Source organism: Lepidochelys kempii, chromosome 15 (genome assembly GCF_965140285.1).
Source record: "Lepidochelys kempii isolate rLepKem1 chromosome 15, rLepKem1.hap1, whole genome shotgun sequence".
NCBI classification, from domain to species: Eukaryota; Metazoa; Chordata; order Testudines; family Cheloniidae; genus Lepidochelys; species Lepidochelys kempii.
In genome coordinates, this window is record NC_136394.1 from 26741099 (window position 1) to 26761288 (window position 20190).

Genomic DNA, 20190 nt, shown 5'->3' on the forward strand with positions numbered 1-20190 from the left:
GATCACTGTATTACATAAGTTAATGGAATGGAAGCCAGCGCTCTCACAGAGGACACACTAACCATCCATCAAGGATGTTAGTGACTAAATTAATCACAGTGTTTGCAAAGATGATCCAAGAGAGTGGTTCTTTAAAAGCTCCTTTTGCCAGCTTGCCCTGAATGCTAACCCTCTGAGATTATTTAATGATGTGTAATTGTTGTCAGAGCCTAAAAAGCTGAATGTGTTGGAAGCTGAGCAGTTCGTTCTTCACCCAAAAGTGCAGAGTCCCAAGGGGAAGCCGATATTTGATCTAGTGGGAGCCAGGCAGCTTCAGTGAAGGCCAATAACTGAATGAGCCAGGGAGACTAAACTTTTCTCTCACTTCCAATGGTGGCCCTTCTAAGGAGAGAGACAGGGCAATTGGGGTAGAAGATTTTGGTCTCTAGAGCTGTCACCTTGACACCTTTCACCAGTACTAAATTCACAATCTTACACCCCTATACACACATGCATGCTCAATTCCATACTTGTGCCCGGGAACATTTGTGTGAAAAAATGGATAAGATCAATAGAATAAATGAAAATGTTGTTTTCCTTTAGAAAGACACTTCTGGGGCCAACCTATGGGTCCCCTCTTGAGAAGATACAAATCCTTCCAGCAGCAAACAGTCAGGATCCACAGAAACGATATCTGGCCTATATTACAAAAGATAAGGTACAGAGTCCCTACATGTTTATGTCAGATATGCCTTTTGGATTGTTTTGCATAACATTGCAAACAACCTTAGGTACAGCTGCTATTTGTACCTAAGGGAGAAAAACACCAGATATTTAAGAGGAGGCAGTGTTACCAGGTGGATAGAGCACTGGACTATAATGAGGGAGACTTAGATTCTATCCCTGGCTCTGCCATAGCCTTGCTGGGTAAACTTGGGAAAGTCACTTCCCATCTCTGTGCCTCAATTTCCCCATCAGTAAAATGTGGCTAATGATACTGACCTTTATTGGAAAGCACTTTGAGATCTACCGATGAAAAGTGCTATTAAGAGCTAGGTATTATTCTGTTACAGTTTTTATTGTTATTTATACTACCAGATATTTCTATAGTGCTCCTCGCTATATCCTCTACATGTGCATGCAAATAGTGAAACCTGCCCGCAGCAGCTACCCAGCATGAGAGAAAAATTCAATCTCTGGAATACTTTAAAGTGCTTGCTTAGGACAAAGGTTTGCTTGTTGTACATGCAGGTCCTTAGTGCAGGTTTCACCATAGACAAAGTCATCAGAGGTTCTGAGTTTCAGGTAATCTAGTCTTGCATGTGTTCAGCAAGGCACATAATGAAACAAGTGGAAAGAGAGTGGAGGTCTGAAGCTGAGGTATTGGGGGGATTAAATGAAAGATGTGGGTTTGGGTGAGACCAGAGGTATTGGAAGCTGAGGAATTGGGAGTAGGGGATGAGGGGATTGGGAGGTGGGAATTGTGGAGAGGAGTTGTTTAAACTTTCTGTTGTATTTCACTTGGGAGTCAGTTGTACTGCTTTCTATGTGCAGTGGTCACCATTTTAAAAAATCAGTATTTCCCCACAGGTACCACAGTATTTCTCTATACTTTGAATAGTCAATAACTATGGTATTGAATTTTGACACCCACCCCCTTCCCCATGTATGAACATTACCTGCCCCTGGTGAAGAAGGAGTTAACCTCAGCTCAGCGTCCCCCTCCTGCACACAGATCCTCAGGGGAGGGGCTATAAAAGTTGATCTTGGCAGACAGCTGCGTGAGAATGCCTTTGGGATGGGCTGGCTTCAAGCCCAGGGGTTTTGGAGCTGGACTGAACTCGAAGCCAGGAGTTTGCTGTTTCCTTTTCTGCTTGTATTCTGTTTTTTTGTTAGACATGCTCTCCTTAGAGGAAAGGCCCTGTCATCTGTGGATGTGTTTCCCCCAAGCTGAGCTCCCTGTGTGGTTACTGCGTGGAAGTGGTGGCCAGTGTAGAATAAAATACTAGTGACTTTAAAAAAAAACACTGCATCTTAGGTGCTGCAAATGCTTGGGGCCCATGTTCAGACCTACTTTGAGCAGATATAACTCCAGTGAAGTCACTAGGTGGTTCCTGGTTCCACCCAGGTCTGAATTCAGCTCTGGGGATTTGATTGTCTCAAAAGAGCCATGTGAGTTATTCCTTCCTGGGTTGCTGATTTGGGTTTCCAGGTGGAAAATTCTACCCTCATACGGGCACCTGAAACCCGTAATCACAAATGGACACCGTGTAATTACATCTGAAAGCAGAACCTGGCCCCTATGCACACTGCGTACAGGTTGGATGATCTGTACGAAGGCTGCCATTAGGGTCAGAACTGTTTGTGCCCCTGAGATTCACAAGACTTGTGGAACAATGTGGTAAAACTTTAGATTTACATATTGACGGGCCCTTCCTTAGTCAGCCCTTTCGTCAACACTGGAATATTTCTGTGGTAAATCTTGTCCCATTTTCATTAGCCTGGAGGTCTCTGTGCACTGCAGAACCCGTGCAATTCCACTGCACTAGAATGGGCAGGATCTGAGGACCCCATGCAAAAGATGCAGATTCAAGACACAGCCCCATGAGCTCTTGCTGTGGAGAGTGGATTCTTTTCACTACAGAACCCTCCACAGTGGACAGCCCAGGGTCCTAGCTGGCCCACGTGGAGGTAGAATTTACCCCTCTGTGTCACATAGGTCATAGAGCATAAGGCTAGAAGGAACCACCAGATCATATAGTCTCACCTCCTGTATACCACAGGCTACCAACACCATCTAATGATAAAAGAGCTGAATTTGTATAAAAGTGCCAATCATCATGGAGTTACCCTTTTCTTGGTAGGTTGGCCTGCAGATTTTGCCCATTGATGGTAACCCCCACAAGTCCTCAGCTTTCATTTGCCATCCAGGAGGTGTCTCCAGCCTTGCTAGTTCCTACGATGGATGCCATGTCTTTACAGCGGGGGGGAACGACTGCATCGTGATGAAATGGGAAATTAATGTAAAGTGAGTAAACACCAGGTCAAAGCAGAGCATGCTGTTCTCACTGATGGTGATGTGCTCTGTCCCTTTACACAACGGTGACCAACCCAGCTAAAGCATATGTCCTGCTGGCAAAGAACTTATGCTTATATAGGGCTTTCATCCCAAAGGATCCCATTCTAGTTCAGAAAGGCTTAAAGTTTAAGCCCCTAAAACTCATTCAGACAAGGAGCGTTAATACAGGTGCCCTGGTGCAAGTGGGACTCTGATACCACCCTGTGCAGCGTTGACACCTGCGTTTCAGTGGATTCGACTTGGTTTAAAATGTTCCCTGATCCAGTGCAGGTTTGCTACAAGGGCTGCAGTTAAAACAGAGAGGACTAGATCTTCACATGTGCTCCGGACCCACAATTGGAGCCAGATTTTCAAAAATGGCTCAGCTCCGATTTAGGCACCTAACGGAGGTGGGCAGATTTTCACAGGTGTTCTCAGGTGGGAATCACTAAGGATGCTGAACTCTTTTGAAAATCTGGTCCCAAGTGTCCAGTTTCCTATCATATCATCCGAGAGGGTTGGCAAAGGAACCCACAATTCCTCCTCCCCCCAATTTATAATTAAGGGTCCTGTTTTCAGACTAAGCTCTTAGAATCCTGGTATTTCTAGGCTTCTGCACCGCCAGCCAAGGGCCAGATCCTGTGAGACACTGAACAGCCTTATGTCACACGGAAGTCAATGGGAGTTTAGGGTACTCAGTACTTCGCGGGATCTCGCCTGCGGTGAATGCAAACAGAAATGTGCTCTAGTGATCTGAGCACAGGAGTGAGAATCAAAAACTCATAAGTGCTAAATCTGGGTTGGGGACACTGTCTCCCTCTGGGAACTTCGGAATATCTCTTATCCTCTTGGCTTCATCATCTGTTAAAAGGGCCTGATCATTCTGACTTACCTACTTCATAGGCTGCCATAATGATTAATACATGAGTATTTTTAAAGTGCTTTGAATATGAAAGATACTATATAAATGCTAAGTAATGTATAAAACAGTGGCTTTTAAGATCCCTGCCTGAGGGGCCACAGGCTGGGATCTTTTTAGAGCCAGGCAGTGGGGATTACGAGGTTTGGGCAGGGAGGTGGGTCTACAGGAGCATCTGTTTCTTATAAAATGCCCTGCAGGATGAAAAACAATAGAGAAGTGCTGATACAGACTATCCAGTTTCCAAATGGGATGGTCTGATATTGTCCAGGAAATTCCCCATGCATTTGCAGAATGGATTTAGGACCAACAACTTTAATGCCTTGCTCATATGAGTAGACCGTTTGAAGTAACCGGGACTGCTCCTGTGAGTAAGAACTGCTTGTATATGCCAATTTTGTGCTGCCGTGGCAGCAAGCTTGGCACTTTCCTTTGTCAGCTTCCGACTGAAGAGCTGTGCCAAAAAGCTGTGCCATTGATGTCTGATAGGGGACACCTCCTCCAAACGGCCCTTGTTTACAGCCCTTGGTAAAGATGCCAAAAAGCGAGGCCATGTTTGTTTCCTTTAACATCAGGGCTATTCATTCTGATGTGAGCACAAGGTGGGGGGAAGCTACCACAGTGCCAAGTGTTCCTATGAATGCCTAGACAGATAGATTTCAGAGCAGCAGCCATGTTAGTCTGTATCCGCAAAAAGAAAAGGAGGACTTGTGGCACCTTAGAGACTAACCAATTTATCTGAGCATAAGCTTTCGTGAGCTACAGCTCACTTCGTCGGATGCATAGACAGATGCAAACATCAACAGGAAGCAAGCAGCTGCAAATGCTCTGAAACCAGCCTTTTCAGTGTAGCGTAACTTCATATATCAAAAAAAAGGAGATGGCACTTACTCACAGAGCTAGAACTGAAGGATGGTTTAGGCTAGGGGGTTAGCTAGCTATCTGTCTGCCTTAGCGTTTTCCATAGTACCTGTTGCCATCATATGTAAGGTGGGAATTCCTCCTCTCTTTGATTTCTGCTAAATCATCCCTGCTGGGGTTGGCTTTAAGATACTGCTGAAGAACACATTGTTGCTCTTTGGAGTGCACTGAATGGTACGAACTAAACAGGAGAATCCTTCCTCTCCCCCCACCTAGGGCTTTATTTCTCATATACGCTCACTCTGCAAAGACATCAGTTCAGACACTGTCCACTATGAATAGAGCTCCTCTTGATGATTCCCGAGTAAGAACAGCCAATTGCATGGCAGTGAGGGCACAGAGCAACTTCCGAGCTGCCAGAGCAAATGAAGCCCTGGTGCGAGAGCAGTGGTTTTATGTATTTTCTTTTTCCATTTCATCTGGCTTAATCACTTGGGTGTCGGAATGGGCAATAGAAGGCAATAGGATGTAAATGCTCCTTCTTTATAATGGTTGGTCATGGTCCAGGCATCACTGAATTTTTATGTAATTTGCTTTTGGAGCAAGGCTCTTTATGAGCTAATTATCACTTTACTGCTGCTTCTGGTATCTTCTGTGTCTCCACTATGTTTAATGTCCAAATAACTTAATTATAAAAAATCATAAAACGTAAAGATAGCACAATGGAGAACAGCACACCAAAGGTGCAGATCAAAGCGATGCCATGCTGTCATGAATGCACAGGGATGTTGCTGATGTTATTGCTGTACCAGGCTATTGTAGTGTCTTGGGCTGTTTTCATTGTGGGAGCTGTTACTTTTCTGCATCCTGACTAACACATGTGGCTCTTTGGTCTCCACCTGCCTATGAAACTGAAATTTGGACCACAGATGAGGAAGCTAGAGTGGAATTTTTACCTGACGCTGCATCTAGGACATTGTCTTCCACTGTGAAGAATAGAGCGCCTGAATAACAGAGCCTAATATCTTACCAGGAAAGAGTGTGTGTAATTGTTAGAGTCCAGGAACTTAGGAGCTAAGGTTTGATTGTTCTACGGCAAGCTCTGCTCACTAGCCCTTTTCCTCTTCAAAGTGCTGGCCTGACATAAGCTAATTAATCCCCACAACATCCCTGTGAAGTAACACACTTTATAAATGGGGAAACCACGACACAGAAAAGTTAAATGTCAGACACAAAGACTACACACCAAGTCAGTGTTAAAGCCAGGATTAAAACCCAGCATCTCCTGGCTCCCAGCCCTAGGCTTATTCCATTAAACCAGAGACACACATGATAATAATTACCTCCTATAATGGGCTATTGTATGTAAAACACTGGGAAATCGTGGGATAGAAAGTGCTGTAGAAGTGCTGACTGTTAATAGAGTAGCATAAGGTTCAACTTAGAACTATACCTTTCCCCGTTTGTTCTGAGCCTTGGGTGGATTTTATTTATTTATTTATTTATTATAAATTTCTATGTGACTGGCAGCAAACAGGACAGTTTTCCTTACATGAACCCTTTCTGAGCTATCTTTTTGTTATTGCCATAGTGCTTTGGAGGCTGCTGTTTCTCTGGGTGGTGAGGATTTGATCCCATTCTACAACCTTTTGGATGGTGGAAGAGATGGTGAATTCTTCAGGGTAATTATAGTCACAGTAAACATTGTGTGGTAACAGCTGGCTAAAATGTTAGAATTAATTTATACAGGTCTGACAAATTTTGGGGGTCCAAATCTGCTTTAACAATAATTTCACTCATATGCCTTTTAGTATATCTTCAAAGAGGCTTATGTCCCATGCATGTTGACAAACTGAACTTTGTTATACTTCATGTGATTTTCTCTCAGGAACTGGAGGACTATTTTTACTATGCACAGCTGCGCAGTCAGGGTATTGATGCAATGGAGACCAGACAGGTGTCAACACATATTCCCTTGGAGGAAGTTCCATTTGTAATGAGAGCAATGGGGTTTTATCCATCAGAGGAAAAGGTTTGTTTTTTACCAAAGAGAATTATTGTGTTTACAGAGTATGCGGTCAGCCAATTTCTGATCTCAGTCACACAGGCTAGATCTGGAATAAATCCATGGATTTTAAATGTATTTAGTCTAGATCTATATTAGTGTAACTTTGATCAAAATCTGGCTCTGTATCTTTTTTTAAAAAATGTATGGGACAAAGTAAAGATTCAATACCACTAGGGGATTGGAGTGCTCTGGGGCTTGGTGAAAGGAACCTTTCACCTTTGGGTTAGATGGACAAATCCAGCCCAAGTCAATGGAGTTCAAAAGTTTTCATCTGTCAGGTGTTTGGTGGCCTCAGAGAGTAAGTGCTCACAGCACAAAAATCACACCCACAGTTGGCACTTCAGAAGAGAGGTTGGTTGCCTCAGAAAAGAAACTGAACGTATGAAGAGTGGATTCTCCTTTCACCCTATAGCGCAGGGGTGCTGAATCAATGTGTATAGTGGGGGTACTGAAAGCCATTGAACCAAATTGTAAACCCTGTATGTGATGGAAACCACTTCAAGTCAGGAGGTGCTGCAGCATCGCCCGCACCACTAGTTCCAGCACCTGTGCTATAGGGGGTCCCTCCATGTCAAATTGGGGCCCACCCTGAGTTTCTTCAGCTTGGGTTAAGTGTCGTTACACACAAATGGGGCTTTGGAACTTTCAGCTCTATATACTGACTCATCCGTACAGTATACAGCCTCTTGTTTTCCTTCCCTTTGTGCCTTATAGTGATGATGAGAATGATTTTACATAGAGAGAGCACCTTTCACCTGCAAGGGACCTCAACATCCTTCACTAACTGATAAATGTTTGACGTAAATTCCTATGGAAAATCTCTCAAAGTTTTATTTGTCAGGTCACAGCAATGGGGAGCTTTTTTTTATCAAAAATTTCTCAGGAGTTTTAAGCCTCAAATCCTCTTTGTACTGTAGCTAAAGATAAATCCCTTCATAAGGCTGATGATTCTTATCCTATTGTAATAGTAGTTCTGAGGCAGTTTGTATTTACACATACCTAATTTATAGCACTGCAACCTGGCAGAAAGGAAATTAAGGTACCTGGAGCAGATGTATTGACTCTGTTGCAAGGAGGTGTAAATTACACCTCGCAGGGCCAGCCTAGTCCCTTCATCCAGGAGAAATTCTCCCCTGCTGGGGCTCCATAAGAATTCCAATGGAGGAAGCTGCACTGAGGGAGTGCCACCCCACCAGCCCTGCAGCAGAAGGATCCAGCAGAAGGAAAGTTCTGGTCACTTTTCATCAATGCAGCCTTCCCCTAGCAGACTTTCCTTGGAGCTCCTGGAGCTGGCAGAAGTTGGTCTAGTCTTGGGATGAGCTGGTGCAGTGTCCTGCTTTGGTACTATAATTTTGTACATAGTTAGATGTTTTCCTGGGCTCATTACCTTGGCACCTCCTGCTGGTAGGGAAGAAGAGAATGTATTCCTCTCATGAACAGTTGCTAGAGGAGGCATGGGGAATATCTCCTGAGAAATAGTCTGTAAGAAATTAGAGGAGAGCATTTCAGTCAAGGAAACTACCCTGAAACTAGACAACCTATGATCTGCTTCACAAAGTAGGTAGGACAATATTAATTCACAGAATGAAAATTCTTCTCTCTCCAGAGCATTTTATTAAATAAAAAGTGAGAGGGGAAAAATCAGCATGGAATCCACTAACAGGAGCTCTTGGGAGTTGGAGAGTTTTTCTTTTGTAATTCACTAGGACAGGGATAAAACTTAATCCCAGATCAGCTAGAGCTGAGTGAATTGTTCTGTTCTTGCCCTGCATGATATTTGCCAGGGCGAAAATATAAGTTCATGATTTCCATCTTCCCTGAGCACCATTCAGTGGAAAAACTTCTGACATGAGGACAAAGGCCCAGGGCTGAATGCAAAATCCTCCCCAGGGAGGCTTTGCATTGGCCTGCCTTCCTGGGGAGTAGAATGCTTGGTACATGTTGGCACTGGGAATTCTCCCAACATTTAGCTGCATTTGTAACTGTAAGGAGGCTGCTGCCTCTTTAAACATGAGCACAATGAAGGCATGGAACAGAACTTGCCTTTCAAACAAACATCTGCAAGGCTGCATGCCACTCTGACTCACAGCAGCAGGCTTCAGGAAAACTGTTAAACTGCTAGCGACAAAGAGGCAGGCACTGCCTGACTGCCCAGTAGATGGACTGCTGTATGAGTGATACAGGGAAATAAAGGACAGGATGTGGGACCCTTTGAGCAAAGTTCAGTCCTCTGCAGTTGCAGAGGGCCTCAGAGGCAGTTCTGCTGCACAGGATGAGTGGGTATTGGGAGTAGGGGTGGAAGGAGGAGAATTTTGGAAGCTCGTTCATGATGTGCATACCCACATAGCCAGCTTACTGCGTGGAGACTTCCTGCACAAGGCAGGTGCAGCAAGGTGGAGTCACCATTTTGTGGACTCGCTGTCCATTGTCCCCAGAGTGGAGACACAGCTGCAATGAGGGCTGCAGTGAGGCAGCCAGAGAATTGCTCTGCCTTCACTGCATGGCTTGTGGGGGAATCATTCCTTCCCCCTCTCGTGTCAATTGTTGGATACATCATCTCATAATGAAAGATTTCCCCAGTATATTACATCCCAGGCAAAATGCTTCTCTGAGAATAACAGAAAGACCCCAGTGTATTGCAGGAATTGTACTACTGGGGTTGATGTAATTTTTATGTGGTAAACAACTTCTTTAAAGAGACACCGTCAACTAATCTGAGGCTAGATTCTAATCACAGTTATAGTGGTGTAAATCCAGTGACTCCAATGGAATTATTCTGGATTTATATTGGCATCCCTGAGATCAGAAACTGGTCCAATGCTTTAAAAGAAACCCGCCTTGTATAAGTGTCTTTTGTCTTGACTTTTAGATTGAGGACATGATAAATGAAGTCAAATTTAGTGAGTATGTGCACACTGGAAAACAAGTTACAAATATCAGTTTAGGGGATTTTATCAAACTTTATATAAATCATCGACCAGCATTTGGCCTGTCAATGAAAGAAATACAAAATGCCTTCCAAGTTCTTGGTTATGGTACTGAGAATGGAGAAATTGTTATCAACAAAGGAGACTTACTGCAACAACTTCAGTGCAGAGGTGAGCATTTTCCTAACATCAGTTTTATGTTTGCTTGTTCTGTCCTTCATTTCAAAAAGTATCCATTGCAGTAAAAAGTTATCCGGAGACAAGTTTTGATAGGTGGTATGTTACCTCATCTGTCTTAGAATTTTAAATTAAATAACCACATACGTTGTCTCAACTCAGTTGTATCCTCCTGTTTGGAAATTGCTGCACGCTCCAAGTATTCTATCTGCTATCTGAAGAGTGTGGATCTTGGAAAATATTATAATGCCATTACATTCATTGATGGTGTGCCCTCACCAGGAATACTATATTCTGTTTAACTCACACGATCTCCAAAAAAGTACTAGTAGAAATTGAAGAGAGTCCAGAAAGGAGTGATGAAAATTATTAGAAGTCTGGAATGACTTCATATAAGGAGAGACTGAAAAGATTGGGATGGTTTAGTTTAGAGATGAGGTGAATGAGAGGGAACGGGATAAAGATATTCAAAATTAATGGCATTGGCACAGAGAAGGTAAATTAGGTACTTCTATATTCTCTCTGTTATTATAAGAACAAGACCGCACCCAATTCAGCTGAAAAACAGCAAATTTAAAATGGATAAGAGGAAATACTGTTTTAACCCACACATTATCAACCTGTAGAACTCATTGCCACATGGTATCATTGAGGTAAAGGGCTTACCAGGAGGTTAAAAAGGATTAGACACTTATATGGATGATGAGAACATCCACAGATACATGACATAGGATAAAACATTTTTAAAAGGGATACAAATCCTCATGCTTCAGGGCATAAGCCACTGACTGATGCAGGTTAGGAATAAACTCCTATGTGCAGGCTATTCTGTAATAGTTGACCATATGTTTTCTTGCACCTTCCTCTGAATCGCGGTGGTGCTGGCCACTGCCAATACACCCCTGATCTGATCTGATCTGGAAATTCCTGTGAAAAGGAATAGAGTGAAAACTGCTGTAGGTGCAGCTCAGCTCAACAAGCCAGCTCCAGTAGCCTTTCCCCCTCCCAGAAACCTAATTTGTATGCCAAAAACTCATATTGTTCACAAAAACAAATTTCTCTTGGGTCAAATTTCTTGCACTGTGATCATGCATTTTGAATGGTGGTACTGGCTACACCTTGGAGGAACCCAAACCATCCTATTTTGTCCTTATGCCATTCTTGCTAGATACGTTTGTGCTGAGTTTGTGTTAATGATGCTGTGAGAAAGCTTAGAGATTGTGTTTTTGCTTTATGTGTTTAGGGGAGCATATGACAGAGGAGGAGCTGGCAGAGTGTCTCACCACCCTGTTGGGCATGAATCCAGAGGGTGGGAGATCTGAGCTGGGCATCTATGATCACTCAGGTACAGGATTAATATTCTATGAAACACAGAAATAAGATTGCTTCAATTCCTTTAATGTAAGAATTAAACTGAAAATCCTATTAACCTTGTTACTCCAATAGCTGTTAAAAATGTTCAGCTGGGATTGCAAAATATAGTCACAGGGCCAAATACTATCTATCCTTGGTCCATGCACTTAGCTTCCACTGATGCTGGGGAAAAGTTCTACTGCAGATTGAAACTCATATATATTTAAATGGCCAGTGAAATATAAGTGTCCTTGACTACATTACGTTACTGTTTATCTGCTGTCTAGGAATGGAAACTGGAGATATTTGCTGGAGGCCTCACCACTGTTGTGATCCACGGGCAAAGCGGAATCCTATCATATACAAATTATTTTCAGTTCCTTGCAGAGTTGTCCATTGTAATTGGAACCCCTGACTTCTGCCATATTCATGCAGTTTCTGAAATGAGTGTCCCAATCCCTAAAGGTCTACAATAACATCCAGTTGGGATTTTCCACAACTGATATATGCCTACTTAAGGTGCATCTCCTGGAGGGAACAAACCCCAGGTTTGAAATACCTGGATTGCTTGGAACCCTAGATTCAAATCAAATCACAGCAGGATAGAGACAGCCCTTTGTCCTTCCGAAGTTCAGTGAGTGCTGTGCAGTTTATTGCATGTAGGTCTTACAGATGAGATCTTACTAACCAAGCACCAGTCCATTCTGCATAGATGTTAAAGATCTCAAGTCATTTTTTATAAGGATCTGGGCCTAAATATGTTCTTTTATGCCTAAATTACTTGAAACGGAAAATTGATATTGTTATTAAAGCAACTGAGTGGAGTCTGCAGATATCTGAATAACAGTATTCAAAATACAGCATGTTCAAGATGGCTTTGTAACCATCTTCAAGAAAATCATGGATAAGTAACAGGAAAAAAAAGCCATGCAGGATTAGAGGAGTCAGAGATGGAATGGACAAATATAGTGCTATAGATCATTTAGTTTAAATCTAGTTCTCAGTGGGAGTTGAAGGTGTGCTGCACCTCGCAGGATCAATGCCTTTGTTTCGTGACAGGGGACCTATTAAGTATTAAACTGATACTATATAAGGCCCCTTTCATGTATTTTTGTAGACATTCCATACAACACACTGCTGCTGACAAGTCCTATTGATCTGGAAACCTGATTGCTTTTGGGGTTGTTGTTTTTTGTTCCCCTCCAGGTGCAGCAGCTTTGATGGAAGAAGAAATTCCAGAGGAAATCACAGCAGAGATATTTACTGCTGATATTCTTGGCTTACCTACTCCTGAATCAGATGAAACTGAGACAGAAAAAAATTATGAACTCACGAGTAGCATAGAGTCAGCAGAGTCATAGTTGCCACAGAGTTTGTAGTTTTTTTACCCAGAAATGCATTTTCTGTAATCATTTTTTCTCCTCAAACACCTGGGAAACTATATTTTTGTATTTATTATAAAATAAAGTGAACTAAACATTCCTCAAACTCTACGATGTTTCATCAATTTAGGGCGTGTCATAAAGCTATGGGATTAAAACACTTCACAAAGTCTGGGCCAGTAATCACGCAGCAGTGCTACCGTGGGGGAGTTCTGAGTTTGGAGATCAAGAGGAAGCAGCTTACTCTGTCCCTAGGAACACCATGTATTGCCAATCAATGACCTCCAAAATGAACACACCAAACACAGGATTGGGTTAAGTAAACTTGCTGCTAAAATTGACATCATGGTATCAATCACAAATGCTTTCCTGAAGAGGTCTCTTCAGAGTGCAACATTACGGTTTTGCTCTTAATCCATCCATCTAATGGTCCAGTGGGCCATTAGGACAATCAGGGATCACCATGGCATAAGGCTGCAGGAAGAAGAGTGAAATATGAGATGGTACAGTAGCTCATACTCCCCTGTCCTGGGAGGAATCCTCCTGTGACTGGTAACATTAGCTTTAGGGCAGGTTTACACTAATGGTGTAATGCAAAGCTGCACTAATACAGTCCAGTTTCAGCATATTACAGGAAAAGTTTATTCACAAAAACTTTACAGTAAAATAGCAATTAAAATTAAGTGCTATATCTGAATATACCACAGTAATGAATCTTAGTGAAAGGAGCATTCTGTTTTGTGATGGATTAAAAATGGGCTTCCATTTTACTCCTAACAACTTTGTATTTCTTTTTGGGAGTGTTAGTTCCAATTAGTAGTGTAATACCAGTGGGAGAGTGTCTTACTCAGTGTTTGTATAAACAGCGTAATGGTACCAATGCAAATTGCTGCAGAAAGATCAGTGAGTTGAACTCATTTCCTTCTTTACAGTGCCCCTCAGCATTGATGGGTCTTTGCATAATCATGTAGCCCCTTAAAAAGTGTTCCACTCAGTGGTGATGTTTATTGCATGGAGATTACTATTATACATCACAGAAATAATTATAGTTGTGTTAGTACATATAGCAAGATGTATAGCTAGTTGCATGGCAGTGAAGAGATAAAGGTCAAACGACACAAATCAAAGTATTACAGGGTGTGTGACAAAGATTTCCTGAGGAGGTGTTGCTTCATATGACCTGCTCTCCAACCAGTTTTTTTTTGCATATATGTACACACACATGTACATGTGTTGGGTCAGATCCTCAGATACCATAAATCATCAGAACTCCACTGCAGTTATTAGAGATACATTGACTTACACAGCTGAAGATCTGGCTCACTCTATCTTTTTGTATTACACAAACATTTGTATGTAATGCCCAATGAACTGGATTGTTAAATATCCTTTTCCTATTGTTTTATAAATCACATAAGTTGTTGAAAAAGAAATATGGCTAAACAACAAACCGCAAGTCTGCAACATAGTGTCATAACTGTTTGCACAAGGGCTAAATCAGAAACTAGTCACTCAAATAGTCTATCATCCATAAGAGGATGCACTATAGGATTCTCAAAGATAAGTATTTTGTGTAATAATCACAAAGTTTAGGAACAAATGGATCTAATATTATTACTGATTGAGCACCCTCTGTGTACTCTGCGCTACACAAATACCTGCTTATACAAAGATGTGATCCCTGCCCTTGGGGCTTACAATCTAATTTGGACACGGACAATAAGGCTCAGACATACATACAATAATACATCACAGGATGGTTCTTTAGCTTTTCAGAGAGGAGTGATTCAGTGCGCAGAGGCTGGCAGTCTTATTTCTAATCCCAGCTCTGACATTAACACCCTCATTTAGAAAATTACCCCCCTGCCTCACTTTCCCTACCTGTAAAATATTTTAAACTTCTCAGAATCATTTTGAGAATCAATTGTTTCTAGAGCTTATTATTATCATCAAGCTTTCTAAAGGTTGGGGTTGTGTCTTTTGGGCACATATTTGCATATTTATATTACAAAAGTATTTACAGCACTATATAAACAAATAATTCCTAAAAGTAGCCTTCACAGTCCTGCAATTTATTTCCGCAACTTTGCTGCCCACAGAGGGAAGAGAAGTCAAGCCACAGTATTTTGCAGCTCTCCATCTGAGACTGTCAAAACTCTTTATAAACATTAATTCATTAATGACAGGTTTCAGAGTAGCAGCCGTGTTAGTCTGTATTCGCAAAAAGAAAAGGAGGACTTGTGGCACCTTAGAGACTAACCAATTGATTTGAGCATAAGCTTTCGTGAGCTACAGCTCACTTCATCGGATGAAGTGCATCGGATGAAGTGAGCTGTAGCTCACGAAAGCTCATGCTCAAATCAATTGGTTAGTCTCTAAGGTGCCACAAGTCCTCCTTTTCTTTTTATTAATTCATTAAGCTTCCCAACGCCCCTCTATGGTAGATCAGAATTGCTATCCCCCTTGGCGGGAAGGAGGGGTATTGAAGCGCTGAGGTGTTAAGTGACTTGCCCAAGGGAAGGTCCCACAGTGAGTCCAGGCACAATTAGCAACACAACCCAATCCCATCTCTTCTAATGATTAGACCCCCACACTTCCACCCAGAGCTGGGAATAGGACCCAGGAGTCCTGGCTCCCCGCGCCCTGCTCTAGCCACTGGGTGTCACATCCCCCTCCTCGGGCCAGCAACAGGACTAAGGCCTGGTCCCCTCGCGCCCGGAAGCTCCTGGCAGCCCCTTTCCCGCGCGCATGGCCGCGGCGCTGACTCCTTGGGGGCCCCCGCCCGCGCGCCAGCCCCTCCCGCGCCCCACGAGCCCGGCCTGCCGCGTGCGGCAGCTGGCGGCGGCGGCGGCGGCGGCTCTGGGCGCTTGCGCAGTGCGCGAGCCCCGGCGGCGGGCGGCTGAGTCTGGGCGGAGCCGAGCGGCGGGACGGAGCATTGTGCGTGCGGCGCAGCCAGCCGGGCCGGGCCGAGCTCCGCATTCTCCGCAGCCGCCGCCGCCCCGTCCCCAGCAGCATGTCGGGCCGGTCGGTGCGGGCCGAGACCCGCAGCCGGGCCAAGGATGACATCAAGCGGGTGATGGCGGCCATCGAGAAAGTGCGCAAATGGTGAGCGGGCCGCGCCGGGCTCCGGCCCCTCCCCCGGCCGTGCCGCTGCTCACCCCCGCACGGGGCCGGAGCCCGCCGGGCGGCCCGGGGCGGGGGCAGGGAGCCGGCTTCACCCACAAGCCATTTCGCTCCTGCGAGTCACGCGAAGGCGGCGTGTGAGGGGGAGAGCGGCAGATAGACACACAGGGCTCCATTGTGCGGCCGAGCCCCGGCCCGCGTCCTCCCCGCTCTGCGGCCGAGCCCCTCCCGTCCCCCCCGCACCTCCCCGCTCTCTTCCGAGCCCCCCGTCCCCCGATCCGTCCCCCCCAGCTCTGCGGCCGAGCCCCTCCCGTCCCCCTCCCCGCTCTGCGGCCGAGTCCCTCCCGGCCCTCCCCGCTCTGCTGCCGAGCCCCCCCCCGTCCCCCGATCCGTACCCCCGGCCCTCCCCGCTCTCTTCCGAGCCCCCCCGGCCCCCGATCCATACCCTCCCCGCTCTGCGGCCGAGGACCCCCCCCCGTACCCCGGCCCTCCCCGCTCTGCGGCCGAGGACCCCCCCCGTACCCCGGCCCTCCCCGCTCTGCGGCCGAGGACCCCCCCCCCGTACCCCGGCCCTCCCCGCTCTGCGGCCGAGGACCCCCCCCGTCCCCCGATCCGTACCCCCGGCCCTCCCCGCTCTCTTCCGAGCCCCCCCCGTCTTTCGATCCGTACCCCGGCCCTCCCCGCTCTGCGGCCGAGCCCGTCCCTTCCCCCGATCTGTACCCCCAGCCCTCCCCGCTCTCTTCCGGTCCGTCTCTGGGTCCTCCCCGCTCTGAGGCCGAGCCCCGGTACCTACCGGGCCCGCCTCTACCCCGCCGCTCTGCGGCTGAGCCCCCCGCCCCCGGGCCCATGTCCTCCCTGCTCTTGCTCCCTGGCCCCTCTTTCATTCTCTTTCCCCCTCCTGCCCCAAACCCCACTTGTGTTGTCTTCCTCGCCTCTTTCAGCTCACCCTCCCATCGCCCCCTGCTGCCCTTGGTCCTAGTTTGGTACCGTTGTTGTCCCAGTTGCCGAGACCGTCCCGTGCGGTCGATCTCTCCTTCACTCCCCTTCATGCTGCCTCAGAGTGTGTATCTCCTCCCCCCGGGATCCCATCCTAGGGGCTCTTGCAAAGTAATGGGGATGCGGGAGTGAATGTAGCGATTTGTGAAGGGGGGGTGTCATCAAAGAATCAAAGAAAAGCTGAAGGGGCCGGGCAGGGAGTGGTGCATGGATGGGAGCAGATGTAGCAGGAATGAGTCAGACCCCCCCACTGGCCTTAGTCCATTGCAAAAGAAACCCGTTCTCCCTTCTCTCAAATTTCCCTGTCAAAAACAGGGAAGGGGATGAGGTTTTTAAAAGTATTATTAGTGTGGATCTTTAAGGAAACACATTTTGAAATGCTTTGTAATGTTGCAGAAATAATAATTATCTTAGTGTGTAAATGAAAAAGGTGTTGAGTTTATTTTTTTATGCTTGAGAGTTGGGTGAAAACAAATACAAACAGGATCTTGTATTAAAAATCCCAATAGGCTTTCAGTTTTTGTTTTTAAAAAAGCTTAAAAAATCACACATAAGCAAATCAGATGTGAACGAAAGTGTCTTATTTTAACATTCTGGTGGTTTTAAATCCTGAGTGGAATTGGAGAGAGAGATGTAATTGGTACTTGAATTTATTTTAAATTACATAATTAAAGGTTGTACCCATAGTAAAATAACCCCCTTTTATTAAACCTTAGAAGTGTTTTGGCATTTTATGCTTTTCTCATTCCTAGTTTTATTATGAAAATCAACATGAAGTAGTTAAACAATATAGTAGAACAGTTATTGTAGCACAATACACAGTCTCGGTTTTTTGGATGGGATAAAGAGCAGTGTCAGTATGACTCAGGAAAGAGTTACTTTGTTCAAACAGCTTGACCTTGTCTGTTCAATAGCTTTTGTATATCTATCCTAAAATGTCTTTTTTAAAATGTGTAAAAGACACAGTAAATTCCAGGGACCAGTTTTAATCGACATAACTCATATATTTTGAATAGGATAAAATGAAGGTTCCTGTTTTGTTATGTAATTTATAACTTTAAATTGATTTAACAAAATAATAAAATATAGAAATAAATCTGCATTTTTCTCTTGTTCTCTCCCTGAACTGGATTGTTGCCATTTTAGAGCCCTTGAACTCTGTGAATAGGCTGGTTGGCTTGAATCGGACAAAGAATCAAAATATGTGTCCGTAATGCAGGGCTTGAGAAGGGGATTTCAAAGTAGGAATCCATCTATTGTGTTGGGAGCTGAAGCACTCACAGTGTTATAGTTTGATGATAGTACAGAGTTCCTGAAATAATACTTCTACTATGTATTTTTTTAATGCTCTTTGTTGACTGGCTGGTTAGTATTGAGGGGTCAAACACAATAGGTAGAGATGTGACAGCACTTTCTCTTAGTGGTAATGTAGCTAGATGCTTGTTTTTTGTTTTTTTTTAAATTTCCTGATATTTCTTTAAAGAGAACTGGTACTTGTTTCCTTTAAATAATACTATGCAGTGTACAGGAGAGACAGGAGTTTGACTGTGCTTGGAGAGAAGGAGAGGCAGGAGTTTGATCTTTTCTTCATGGCCAACAAATTAAAATAAGAGAGGCTAATCTTTTTTTGGAAGTATTTTCTACCATCACAGCAACTGTGCACAGATATTAGCCTGGCTTGTTGTACCAAGAGTAAAGATTTTAGGATTCAAATGGAATTTGTAAATTTAAATCCTGACAGGGTAGATTGTTTAAGGGTGGCCTTACAGAATTACTGAAAGCACTTATTCTGACCATTGCCAGATTTATTCGTCACTTCTTGCATGAAAGTCTGATGAGTACTTACCTAAACCACATTTTTCGCATGAAATTGTTGGAACTCATTATTTTGTTAACAAACCTCATGTCTCTTTGTTCTTATTTCTCATCCCCATAGACCATGTAGAATGGAAAGGCACTGAGACATTAAATGTTTTGAGTTTATGTGACTTAAACATTTTTGAGAAGCTTGTTGTGAATTATGAGATTTATACACCAGCCTCATCCACACCTTGTCAAGAGCTACATAAGCAACTTGCAAGGAGCGTGAGTACCACACCTAATTTGTTATAACTGGGAGCAATTTGTTGCCATTCACATCTTTACTGTGGAAATGCAACCATTGGAGATGAAAAGTCCCAGCACGAGTGCTTCCATTTCTTGGATCAAAAATGGAGCACTACATAGTGGGACTGTAATAACATAACATAAGAATATAAACATAAAAATGGCCATGCTGAGTCAGACCAGTGACCGGTACCAGATGCTTCAGAGGGAATGAACTGAACAGGGCAATTTATCAAGTGATGTAACAGTGTGTGCACAATGTGCCCAGCCGTTTGATTGCGTCATCATCAGCCAGGTGGAGAGCTGGTAACCTGTTGTTGAAGTAAGTTAGTGGGTACCCGTCAAGGATACGTGACATAGTCTGAAGTTGACTGCAGCTGTATTGCGGGTTATTAGAAAAACCCCATTTAAAGAGATGGCCCGAACAGGTGCCCTTTCCTATTTGAAACTGGGTTGGAGATGACCTCAGATGTCTTGGCAGATCAAAACCTGGTGGACAGATGGTTGGGTCAGTGGTGAGAGACTGATTAACAACTGTTGTCACTGACTTCTTGTGCCAAGCAGATTCCACTGTCATGTCCTGTGGTGGCACAAATGACCATAAAGGGCGTCTAGAAGACAGGTGAGCTAGAGGGTGGTTGAAGAGGTCCGTGTACAAAGGCAGGCTGCTATTCTCTTGGATCTTGGCCAGCAGCCTGACAGATGCCTTCTCACAGCGAATTTGTGGTGGTGCTATGTTATTAAGTATCGGTAGCCATGACAATGGAGTTGCCCATAAAGTCCCGGTAACAATACGGGGTTAAGATCTATGTCAACCAGCCTCGTGTGAGATGAGCAACACCAGACAGGAGCACAATACTCTGCTGTTGAACAGCAGAGGGCAAGGGCTGATGTTCTAAGCATCCGAGTGCTCGTGCTCCAGGTTGTACCAGCCACTTTTCTGAGGAGGTTGTTCCAAGCGTTGACTTTGGCTGCAGTCTTCCTCAAGTGGTTGTGGTATGTTAATGACCTATCCAATATTACAGTGAGGTAAACTGGGTTTGGATCATGCTGCAAGCATTGGCCATTGAGAAAAATGTTTAACTTGTGTGTTGCTCTTGCATTATGCAGATAAAATACACTAGAAACTGTTTTGGAAAAGCTTGGCTGTGGTCAGCATTGACTGTGATAGTCTGCCATGAGTTTTGTATCATCATTCAAGATATTGTGAATTTCTGAGGAGGATTGAGCTTGCTAGCTGC

At 44.4% G+C, this 20190-nt stretch overlaps 2 protein-coding genes across 7 annotated transcripts in view; both read left to right on the forward strand.

The window, feature by feature from the left end:
* The window catches only part of CFAP251 (cilia and flagella associated protein 251), a 33138-nt gene extending 20328 nt beyond the window's left edge, over positions 1–12810 (forward strand). For all 3 annotated transcript variants that reach the window (XM_073313366.2, XM_073313365.1, XM_073313364.1), the window contains 7 exons: positions 583–697; positions 2844–3007; positions 6409–6499; positions 6706–6849; positions 9755–9983; positions 11233–11334; positions 12549–12810. In XM_073313366.2, the coding sequence (XP_073169467.1) occupies positions 583–697; positions 2844–3007; positions 6409–6499; positions 6706–6849; positions 9755–9983; positions 11233–11334; positions 12549–12703 (1000 nt within the window). In that variant the 3' untranslated portion in view covers positions 12704–12810. The remainder of the gene's footprint in view (positions 1–582; positions 698–2843; positions 3008–6408; positions 6500–6705; positions 6850–9754; positions 9984–11232; positions 11335–12548) is intronic.
* A 2781-nt stretch (positions 12811–15591) lies between these two features.
* The window catches only part of BCL7A (BAF chromatin remodeling complex subunit BCL7A), a 32197-nt gene continuing 27598 nt past the window's right edge, over positions 15592–20190 (forward strand). For 2 of the 4 annotated variants that reach the window (XM_073313373.1, XM_073313374.1), the window contains exon 1: positions 15592–15829. In XM_073313373.1, the coding sequence (XP_073169474.1) occupies positions 15738–15829 (92 nt within the window). In that variant the 5' untranslated portion in view covers positions 15592–15737. The remainder of the gene's footprint in view (positions 15830–20190) is intronic. The other 2 variants (XM_073313375.1, XM_073313376.1) reach the window with 2 other exon arrangements.